An 11,550-nucleotide genomic window follows, 5' to 3' on the forward strand; every position below is an offset into this window, starting at 1 on the left:
TATGTAAAATATATAACTGTTTGTTTTCCAAATAAAAATAAAAATAAATTAGCTACTATACTGTCCCAAGACTGTCAAACGCCAATTCTGTGCCTCTACGGGCCACCTAACTGTAAATGTATCTAGTTCACCCTGCCTTGGCAGCCTCGGCTTGCCACGGAATCATCCCCAAGAATGACTCCCCAATTATAACCCCAGGCTGATTCTCGGGAGTCCAGAAAAAAAGATATTTATTAACAGTTACAAGAAATTAACTATCATTTTCCATTCCAGAAATGCAGAAAACCAGTCACGGATTCCACATTCTCGGTGTTGGATAACAAACCGCTGTGCGGAAAATGCGCATAAACACACACACACACTCACACAAACACACTTTACTATATAGTGTACTATTTATTATCACACACACAAATGGACCCATCGACAGAATCCAAAGTGCACTTATTACACTGCCCGTTTCGAATGTGAATTCAATTACAGTACTACCACTTTAATAAGTTACGCCGATGTACCTGCGCAGAAACCTTGGTGAAATGAATTTCGAACTGTTCTTTAGCATAGTTTTAGGCCGTTTTGTTTAGAAATGGATCGTCTTCCTTGGAAATGAGTTCAAATTTGTTTTCAGAGGGCCAAAAACATGCAGATTAAAGAAAAAAGTATGATTATACCATTATGAATATACCGAAAATAAACGACGGATGACGTGCGCTTGACATTATCAAGCCTCACTTCTATGCCACAGTAAATAAAGCTTAATTAGAGTTGTTATCAAGAAAGATGCTGCGCCTCGGTTCTGCTGGTGTGCTTTGCGTCTTACACTGGCATTTATAGTCAAGATAGGGGTTTCTTTAGGGGACCATTCAGACGTCATGCATTAAGGTTGAATATGGCACATCTCATCTGAATGGTCCCCTTAAAAAGCACCTATCTTGACTACTAGAGAGTCTGTATAGGCAAGCGTAATATATTAGTAGCGTACTTTGATATTTTGATATCAGTGCTAAAAGAGCACTTTTACTGACAAATGTATTGAAAACAATATTTTAAGGATATTTAAAACTATTTAAAATGAAGCTTGGCTTAAATTGTATACACAAAGACATTTTCGTTGTAAATAATTTTAGTTGTTAATGATAATTAATTATTATTACTAAGTTATTTATAGGCTTGGGCTTAAAACTTGGTAAAAGCATTATTATGTTACAAAGTTACAAAAGTTTATACGCTTTCGGCGACCTTTTTTTTTCAATAAATCACTTGTTTTTTTAATCATGGCCTTGTTATTTAGCAATAGTCGATCCATATTAATATTACAACTGCGAAAGTGTATCTGTCTGTCTCGGCCCAACAGTTTAACCGATTTTGATAAAAGGCACAGAGTTAGCTTACAATTTACATCCATAACTTCTTTTTATCCCGGAAGAGAAAAGAGTCCCCACAGGATTTTTATAATAACTTAAATCCACGTCGACGAAATGGCGTACTTAATGTTTATAAATGCGAAAATGTGTCTGTATGTTGCCTTTTCACGTTTCATCTGCTTAACCGATTTCGAGAGAGAGAGGGATGCAAGAGTTTTTAACTTTAGAAGATAGAAAGTGAGGCGTTTGTTTATCTTTAGAACTGAATGTGCGAGCTGAAATGCACTTTATTGCGTCGTAACAAGAGTTGCTTTTAAAGGTATTTTCGAATTGAGCCTACTGTACTTGTAACATACTATTCCGGTATTCGGTGGTATAAGCGGCTAATAAATTATGGAATTCACATACCCTATTCCTCTCTCTTTCACTCCTTCTAGCTTCTTCATTCCGTCTCAAATTATCTTCAGTTCTCTGCGGACTGTTCACCGGACATTTGTCTCCTCCTCTCACTTGTATTTTGATATCTTCCATCTCATTTCTATTTGGCACAAGAACTTTACAGTTGACGTTATCTAAAAAAAAAAGAAAACCCGGCTGCTAAAGTGTATCTGCCTGTCTATTACTTACCTTTGGCACAAAGGAGCTTGCGTCCCTAGGTTTCTTTTCATTTCGGAAAATTTAAAGGGTTCTACGGGATTTATAAACGGATTCAAAGTCGCGGACATTATATATCCAAATATTATACTTACCCTGCACATTTCTTGGCGTTTCGAACTTTTCAGTAACCCTCGAGTTATTCTGTTTCTTGCTTGGGCTATCAGCAATAGTCTTGCTCCTTGCTGTTATGTTATTAGTCTTGTTTCTCGGAGTGGGGATGGGTGTTTTAGAAGATTCCTTGTTTCTTGCAGTTCGCGGTGTAGTTTCCTTGCTTTTGTGTTGTGGGGCTGTGTTCTTCCTTTTTGGGCTTCGGGTTAAGCTCGGTTCGCGGCTTATGTGGCTTGAAGCGCACTGTAAGTAAATATAATGAATTAATAAATTATGTTTGGAATTAGCTGAAGTGGTAATGAGCAAACCTGTGTCTGTGAAACGATTTCCTCTACATACAAAATTATGGCAGATTTGTGTGTAGAAGGAAAGAAAGAAGGAAGAAAACCTGAGTGTGGAAATGCTTAGTCCAGTTGCAATTCATCCGTTCAAGGGTAGGATTAAGCAAGGATAACGATCTTTAGCAGTAAATGAATAGCTGTAGGGAGAGAGAGTTAAATGCGGCCTTATAACTACGAGTGATTTCTTTTAGGGAAAGTAATTATATTTTGTATGAAAAAAGAAGATATAAACGTGAATACTAACTGGAGCGACGTTTTCAACGAGTGTGTGTACGTCTTGCTCTTTAGGCACGACGCGTCGCGGATGCGTGCGCTGTGGGGCGCGCATTAGCGGACGGCGACTCCTGCGCAAGTACAATCCATATCTATATTGCCCTTCTGACAACATCAAACCAATCGCAGATAGCTGCTGGATGGTGACATAAGATCGTAGTTTGTGGAAGTCCCTACAAGAAAGATATGTCCAGCAGTGGACAACTGTCGGTTGATAATGATGATGATGGTTCTTCTGAATGAATTTCAGCATTTACAGCTACGGCAGTCAATTAGTGTGCAACTGGGTGTTGGGTGTGCAAACACAGGCGCACTCTATTCCCAACTTTTATAGTCTGGTGGGGCCGGTAATCCGACACGACCAGAGAGAGATCAAGCGCAAGATCAATGGTCTTACGTGGTCTCCGAGGCACGTAACATCGTAAACATGCCAATTTCGGGTTGCTGCTGTTTTTAAGTTTAGCCTAGCCCTTGGCAGCAATCAGACCTGCTGGCGAGTGATGATGCAGCCCAAGATGGAGCGCGCTTGCCTAGAAGATGCTTATTCACTGTTGAGTTGAACATACCTATACTAAAAGTGGATAGGAAAACTGATGCCTCCAAAAAATCCATCCCAAAACTCATCCAAAATCAGAAATTTTTCACGGCCCATTCGCTCAAACAATTTCGAAGCGAAAAATGAAAAAAGCTATAATCATCAATAAAATAAAAAATAAATAAATAAAAATAAATAAATGTTCGTCTTCAGATGAACATGACTATTTTATTCCAGAAAATCCAAGTTCCTACGGGATTTTAATACCTACCCCATAATCCATGCGCATGAAGTCCAGGGCATAATCTAGTTCAAAATATATTTAAGTACCTCGGCGACTTTTTTGGACTTTTCATTTTGTCTTCTTTGTGACCTTGTTTGCCAGTTCCTCCGCGAATATTTGCGCGCATTTTGGATGTGCCGCTAAAAATTTAAAATTGAATGTGATAAGTCACAAGTCTTAATTTTAAAAAAATATCCAAAACGACTAGATACCTACCCAGCCAAAAACAAATCTTTTTCCTAAATTGAAAATGGCGCCATAGTGCCGCCATATTGTTTTTTTTTTTTTCATAAAATTTATAGCCAGTGTCATTAGAGATGATGTAAGATTTTCTCACAATGTTTATCTTTACCGTTAAAGCATGTAATATTTAATTGCTTTTACTAGTTTATTATATCGCAGCTTTTTTAAGGGAAGTTAACAAATTATGGTTACCTGCTAGACTGATTGTCCTTAGAGCTGGTGGATCTGGCATTCACGCCGAGAGAATACATCGAAAGCCGCGCCCCCGTGTCGGCAACTGCACATGTATAATACGACACGTCACAACACCACGCAACATCGCACTACATACGACAACACAACACACACAACACTCGACAAAACCAACGCATGCAGATAGCTATTATGATGTAAACATCCGCCAAGAAAGGATTTTTGAAAATTCAACCACTAAGGGGGCAAAATAGGGATATGAAATTTGAGTATTTGTTCGAGCGAAGTCGTGGGCATAAGCTAGTTAAATATATTTTGAAAATTTTAATCAAAAAAGAGTTTTTTTAATCGAAAAACAGATTTTTTTAAATTTTTTGTCTGTCTGTCTATGCACCCTTCACTCCCGGGCGAAGCCAGTAGGGCAGTTTAATTAGTTTTTTACTGGTTCTAAATAAAAACTTACTACATGTAGTTCCAGATTTAGACCAAGTTCCAATAGATCTTTTACGTCCTTTCAGTTTGCTGGACCTCCTCGAACAAGGTATGCTCTGTTGAAATTTTCCAAAATAGGATTTTACACCATATTTTTAAAAATACAATGTGAAAGAGTTTGTACACTCATCTACCTATGTTTAATAGGTGGGTGATTTAAAAGAAATATTGTTTCCTACCGTGTTTTCAGTGCTGTGCAAATAGTCCGACATCTTTAGAACGTATTTATTGGCGGTCTCTTCTAATTTCTCGCACGTTGATTGGACGCTCTAAAACAGTTCAAAAAACAATTTTTAAACGTACCTAATATACGCAACAGATCGACATGGCAATCGGGGTGGGGACACCCCAATTGCCATGTCGACCTGCCTGCCTTACTAAAAGTGTTTGCAGTCAGTGTATTCATATTAAAAAAACATGTAATATAACGATCCAAAACTTACAGAGTTCGTTGTAACAAGAGTTGCTGTTTATTTGAAGACCAGTTACCACCCTACTGGCAAAGCCGTGCCGCCAAGCGATATAGCGTTCCGGTACGACGCCGTGTAGAAACCAAAGAGGTATGGGTTTAATAAAATCTGCCATACCCCTTCCAAGTCAGCCCGCTTCCATCTTAGGCTGCATCATCACTTACCATCAGATGAGATTGCAGTCAAGGGCTAACTTGTATCTGAATTAAAAAAAGCCCTTTGCACAATGAGCCTTCAGTATCATCATCATCATTGTCAACAGATAAACGTCCACTGCTGGACATATGTCTCTTGTAGAGACGTCCACACGCCACAGACTTGTACCGCCGCCATCCAGCCCCTTAAATTATTATCTAAGAAAAACGTATTCATCGTGATCGTAATATTACTTCAAATATGGAGAGGTCTTACATCATCAAAGAGGTCCTGCGCCGCGGCGAGTGTGTGTGGGCGCGCGTCGCCACACACGCGCGTCGCCTCGCCTACCAGACCCACAACAAGGCGCAGCATATCACCACTTTCCTTTATGCACGCCGTTTGAGCCAGCGATTTATGGAATATCTATAAAAAATATGCCATTCAGGCGCTTCTTCTGAGGTCTTTTGACTTCTAGGTTAGCCCGCTTCCATCTTAGACTGCATAATCACTTACCAGGTGGGATTGCAATCAAGGGCTAACTTGTATCTGTATTCAAAAAATGACTTTAATGCTCCAAGTATTAGAGGTTTATTACTATTTAGTTATACCTATTGATAATTTATGATGGTTAACAAACTCAAAACTAACAGTGGCCGTGGATTTACCGAATTTTGCAAGACTTGTAAATTTGCTACCTGCCAAATTTTCATGATTCTAGGTCTATGAGAAGTACTCTATAGGTTTTGATTCCCCCGGATTGACTGTGTGTCGTGTCTGTCAATTTCAAGGGTTCCTTTTTTTCCTTTTGAGACACGGAACCTTAAAAACAAACAAATCAACAAACGAACCCAATTTCTCATTTATAATATGGGTAGTGATAAGACAGATTAACATAAAAAGAACTGTTAGTTTAATAAAGCACACAACACACCTGTAGAGCGTGCAGCAGGTTCTGGTGGAGCGAGCTAATGCGCACGAGTTGCGCTTGGAAGTGCGTGCGTTGCGCGAACGGCAGCGCATTGCTCGAGTTGCGCTCTATGTCCGCCATCTGCGTACAATACGATCAGTTAGAGGAATTGAATGAATCTTTACTTTTATATACCATGGATTAACACATAGGCTCCTTTTTATCCCGGAAAATCAAAGAGTTCCTATATCCAGGCGAACCAAGTCGCGGGCATCAGCTAGTATAAAATGTCGTTAAACTACAAAATAAGCTTAAAACCATTAGCTTGGGTAATGGGTATATCAGCCGGGTCCATGTTTACTTACTTGCCGCTGTAGCTGGTACATGTGCACTCGGTTGAATCTCGCGCAGAATTCCACGGAGCGCTTCATCAGCTTGGGTATATCCGCCGGGTCCATGTTTATTATATCTTGCCTTTCTAGGAAACCACTGGAAAAAGCCAATATGGTGCTTTTTAGGGTACCATATCTCCAGAAACAAGAGACTCTTATAGAATCACTTCTTTATGTGCCTGTCTGTCGTGTCTGTCAAGACGATACCGCCGCTGATACCGACGATATACCCGCTGACAGATAGATGGACAGACGGATGAACAGCGAAGGCTTAGTATTAGGGTAAGAGGTCCCATGGAGAGAAGTTAGGATAGGGCTCTTACTGATACGTATTCCTATACAAATGACAAAGAAAAAAAACTCAGAGGGTGTTAATTACTGTTGCCCTAGTTTCGTTTGTGATTGGTTGTTGGGCCAAATGGGATTACGTAACAGACAGAGCCCTATACTAACTTCATATAGTTATGACTGTTAAGGAATTGTGAGTAGTATGCACTCACATCATATTAAGCAGTTCCTCGTTGATCTTCATCCGAAGCTCTTTAACTTTGGCGCAGTAGATGCTGCCTTCAATCATGTTCGTCACATTCTCGCCTGATGATTTACCTACCAAGTAAGGAAATACTAAGTTTTACCAAAATAGAATACATACAGTCAAAGTATGTCAGTCTGTGTGTCTATAACCTTTTGGCATCTTTTCACTGCTGGGTACGGAGCCCTAAAAATGTACTAGGTACTAAAAAATTGCGCGCCATTGCATGGCAGATTGTAATTGGACTTTTATACTTTTAAGACCCATTGTACATACAATTTTGCAATTAATAAAATATAATCTAACCTAATGCAAGTATTTTATTACTCACTGGATGCTTTATCAGGGCTCTCATTTTCTGGAGTCTGTGGTCTGTTTTCAGATTTCTCTCGGACAGTGCAGGGCGGACTAGTGATGGAGTCATTCAGGCCTTCTTCATCTGGACCTGCAGGATTAACTCTAATTAAATAGTTGGTATAGGCCTGGTCGGGTTTTATTTATTCCTAAAGAAATATGACCAAGTTTTTTTACGGTTCTGTACTTCAAAACGAAAAAAAAAATCAAAAAAAAAAAAATGGACTTATGTATTACTGAATCATATATTATGCATACTAATGTTGTTCTATATTAAGATTTATTTGAGTTACCTGAGTTATCATCGTCTTTGTCATCGTCAAATATAGTGCACATGTTGCATTCTTGTCTGTCCGTCTGCTCGGAAAGTGTGAGCACATGCTGGTTGTCCAGCTCCTCCACCATGCTGGTGGTGGTGTGGATGTGGGGTTCAGTGTGCTCTTCAATCTAATCCAAATGAAAAAATAATGGGTGTATTTTTTTTTTGGTGTGGTTGAAGTAAAACTACTGTCATGGCAGATATGATTAAATTCATACTAATATTGTAAATGTGAATTCTGTCTCTCTCAACTGTTTTTCAACTTTTCACAAACCGTTTGATTAACCAATTTTGATGTTGGTACAGACAGACACACTTCCGCATTTTTAATATAACTAAATGATGCTTATAACTTCAGTGGAATGTTTACATTATTAAGTACATGAAGATGCCTGCAACTTCATTTCCATGGAGATAGTTTTTTTAAGCATTTTCTGGGATAAAAAGTAGCCTACATCTGTCCCCAGATGTAAGTTGACTCTGTTTGTGATTGGTGCATATAGGAAACTTTTCATCTGTTTGTAAATCAAATAAAAAATTCCAAGAAATTAAAAAAATCAGAGAACAGCACAAGCATCAGCCAGTTCAACTAATAAGTCTTACTATTTCATCTTCATTCTTTTCATCTCTCATTTTCTGCAGCTCTAAATCAAGAAGTTCTTTGATACACTCCTGTGGCAGCTCATTCAAAAACTGGTAGGGATCCTCTGAAAAATACAATTTTTTAATTAAAAACCCAGACTGGGTTCTATACAATAATTATGTAAGTCTGTACATACAATTTCGAGAGATTTATAATGTTATATTAAGATCATATATACTTCTTATAGTTTTTTTAATATATGTATCAAAATTCAACTTAATCGGTGCAGTAGATTTGGAGCCAACTCGCTCTGACAGACAAACAAACACATGAGTGATCCTATAAGGGTTCCGTTTTTCATTTGGGTGTATGGCACCCAAAAAATAATTAATACCTTCTTCTACTAAGATACTTGTTCCTAGGGGATTTCGGGTTTTCCAGGATATTATGTACCCAATGCCAATTTCCAGGCTATATCTGTGCCTTTCATTAAGATGTTGAGCAATGAAAGGGTAACAGACAGATTTACTTTCGCATTTATTATATTAGTATTGATTTTTTCATCTATATGGCTAGCAATTTTACTGTGATTACCAGTCTGCGATCATTTCTCAACCAACCTTTGCTGATATTGTGGACAATGTCCTGCTCGTTCACAAACTCCTCCCATATCTTTTGCTCTTGCTGCTTCAACCGTTCCCTCCGTGCCGTCCTCCATGTACGTTCCAAGGCATCACTTTCCACATACTGTAAAAGAATTTTTCCGCTGCTGCAAAACTGCACGAATTCGCGGTTTTCAGATTTATTCCTGTACCTACTTGAGCTATAAGACCTACCTACCTGCCAAGTTTTATGATTCTAGGTCAACGGGAAGTACCCTATAGGTTTCTTCACAGACAGACAGACAACAAATTGATCCTATAAGGGTTCCGGTTTTCCTTTTGAGGTACGGAACCCTAAAAAATATAAAGTAAAATATACAGAAAGGAGAATACAGAAGATTACATACTTTCAAATCCTCGACTTTAGTTTCTGGCATAAAAGAAAATCCTCTCACACACGTCTCCATAGTTATTTGGTCACAATAGTAACTTAAAACTTACGTGAAAATTATATATTTTTTCGTAAAACTGAAAATATTATCGACAAAGCTTTTCCAATCATTTCCAATCAAAACAAAATTTAAAATTGACAGCCGGAAGTGCTACCACGTTCGGATACTTATAGCATATTAAAACGTGTTAACGTAAAGCGTACTTTAGATTTTTAGCAAAATAAATAGATTTAACAAAACAACGAAATAACGCAATAGTTTGACGGTGCCAAAACAAGATTTATGCTGATGTAAATAAAGGTTTCCGCAATTTCTTTGAACTAATACTAAGAAGAACTATGAAATCATGTTCCAAAGTTAAACAGTAGGTACATCTATCCGAACGCACTAACATTTCCGCTGGTTGCTACGCAACGGCACAGTAAATTATCAACAAAAACTTTGTAAACATTTCAAAGTTTTTCTGAATACACAATTCTATGACGAAAGTTTGTACAAAAATAATTAGAATTAAATTGAATACATATCTACCTATGTATTTATAGTGTTGTTTTGTGATTTCCCATAACTAGTAAATTATAGCCCATTCGATTAAAATGGTTGCACTCTAAATCTAATTATTAGGTTTTGTTGTGTGCATGTAGATTGTGGGCGGTTTACATTACGCACAGCTGGGTATTCATTATGCTGTACAGTACGAAAGCGGCATTCGGCATGGGTGCGCCGTCCTTGCCAACCTTTAAACCGGTTTCTCGACACTTTCCTCAATGGAGTCGCACAGCTATTTTAACAATCACGAGTGACGCCGAAGGAAATGAGGTGGACTATTCATTATAAAAAAATAATTTAGTTTTATCGCTTCATTTTTTTATTTCTTACTTACTTACCAACTTACATGTATTTTATGACATCTTATGCATGATCGTAATTTCGTATTTTACAATTGCCGAACCGTTTCTGATGCGGTTTGTGGTTCAGATTTCATCCACAAAATTGCTTAGGTACCTAAGTATAACTGATATTTTAAAATGGTCGATGGCTGGTTAAGTAATACCTAGGTATCTTTCATAACATGGGCTTAGGAAACCAGATCTTTAGCACCAAGGCCTGGTGAAAGGCTTTGGACTGGCTTAGACTGACTAGTAGGAACGTAATCAAGCGCAAACCTATCGAATTAAGACCACCCAGACAAAGACAGCTGACAATTTACTACTAGACACGTTTGGTAGCGTACCAGGAAAATGTACCTACTTCCAAATAAGTACTCGTTATTATGTTAAGCTGCTTAATGGCAATAAAGCAAGGCTATGTCCTTTGATATAGGTCTATGGATATAGGTACTAATGTGACAACCTAGGTTACTGGTTAAAGGTCTGGGAACAGGTTATAATACCTACTCACATAATAAAACTTATTCGCCTTAGTTATTCACTGAGAATTCATGCGTCGTAGATTGACGATGTACCATTGGAGTTGGACATACTCGTACCTACTTCTTCTCCATACAAATATTTTAACGTCGATTATTCTGATATGCCGCTATGGGAGAATAGCTACCTAACAAGTTTTCAGGAGGAAAGAAAAACCCTAAGAAACCCTAGAAAAGCCCTATTTCTATCATGAAATCGAAATATGTGAGGAAAAAGTACGGTTCCGCACACCCTAAAATTAAAAAGATTGGGAAAAGAAGGGGGAGGCCTTTGTCCAGCTGTGGGATTCTACATAAAAATAAAATAAACTTACCATATCAAACAAAACTATCCACAGGCTTAATAATAAATAGATATTATAGTATGTAACACATAAGGCTTCGTAGTCAAGTGCTGCCTAAAGTTACGAAAGTTGAAACTGGACATACTTTTTCAGCTTTAATAAGTAGCGTTCAATATAAACGTTTCGTTAAAATTGTAAAAATATCACACAGTTACCATACTGTACAATGCAAATCAGCTAATCTCATCGATTTTCATATTTTTTCCACGTGCGAGTAAATAGTCGAAACATGGAAACTCAATTTTCCAAACAACAGCTCCTAATATAGATTTATCGTTGCCATTAACGAAATTACACTGTAAATAGGAACTGCAATTAAAACTATGGCAGTCTGTTGTTCTAGTCCGATTTAGATGTTATCGTTTTCGTGCTATTTACCTACTTAGGTACATATAAGTACCTACATGTTTTATTTAGACGATTGTTCAGTTACCTACCGTGAGTTTGTACTGACGAAACATTTACATAAAAACACTTTGAAAACTATTTTTTAGGGTTCCGTATCCATATAGGATCACTTTGTTGTCTGTCTATCTGTCT

The 11,550-nt window shown here is 37.9% G+C and overlaps 2 protein-coding genes across 2 annotated transcripts in view; one reads left to right on the top strand and one right to left on the bottom strand.

Moving 5' to 3' along the window:
* Positions 1 to 1,272, top strand: part of LOC123872550 (transforming growth factor beta-1-induced transcript 1 protein) — a 29,232-nt gene extending 27,960 nt beyond the window's left edge. Inside the window, exon 6 of the mRNA XM_045916882.1 lies at positions 274 to 1,272. Within this exon, the coding sequence (XP_045772838.1) occupies positions 274 to 348 (75 nt within the window). The 3' untranslated portion in view covers positions 349 to 1,272. The remainder of the gene's footprint in view (positions 1 to 273) is intronic.
* LOC123872538 overlaps positions 1 to 9,370 on the bottom strand; it is a 47,306-nt gene extending 37,936 nt beyond the window's left edge. Inside the window, exons 1-16 of the mRNA XM_045916858.1 lie at positions 9,193 to 9,370; positions 8,804 to 8,930; positions 8,204 to 8,307; positions 7,575 to 7,728; positions 7,259 to 7,372; positions 6,896 to 7,001; positions 6,369 to 6,492; positions 6,028 to 6,144; positions 5,370 to 5,519; positions 4,668 to 4,757; positions 4,460 to 4,544; positions 3,997 to 4,081; positions 3,609 to 3,701; positions 2,715 to 2,814; positions 2,114 to 2,372; positions 1,773 to 1,936 (exon numbers count right to left, since the gene is read on the bottom strand). Of these exons, the coding sequence (XP_045772814.1) occupies positions 1,773 to 1,936; positions 2,114 to 2,372; positions 2,715 to 2,814; positions 3,609 to 3,701; positions 3,997 to 4,081; positions 4,460 to 4,544; positions 4,668 to 4,757; positions 5,370 to 5,519; positions 6,028 to 6,144; positions 6,369 to 6,492; positions 6,896 to 7,001; positions 7,259 to 7,372; positions 7,575 to 7,728; positions 8,204 to 8,307; positions 8,804 to 8,930; positions 9,193 to 9,252 (1,932 nt within the window). The 5' untranslated portion in view covers positions 9,253 to 9,370. The remainder of the gene's footprint in view (positions 1 to 1,772; positions 1,937 to 2,113; positions 2,373 to 2,714; positions 2,815 to 3,608; positions 3,702 to 3,996; positions 4,082 to 4,459; positions 4,545 to 4,667; positions 4,758 to 5,369; positions 5,520 to 6,027; positions 6,145 to 6,368; positions 6,493 to 6,895; positions 7,002 to 7,258; positions 7,373 to 7,574; positions 7,729 to 8,203; positions 8,308 to 8,803; positions 8,931 to 9,192) is intronic.
* Between the last annotated feature and the right edge of the window lie 2,180 nt (positions 9,371 to 11,550).

This window comes from Maniola jurtina, chromosome 15, assembly GCF_905333055.1.
Source record: "Maniola jurtina chromosome 15, ilManJurt1.1, whole genome shotgun sequence".
Lineage (NCBI taxonomy): Eukaryota > Metazoa > Arthropoda > Insecta > Lepidoptera > Nymphalidae > Maniola > Maniola jurtina.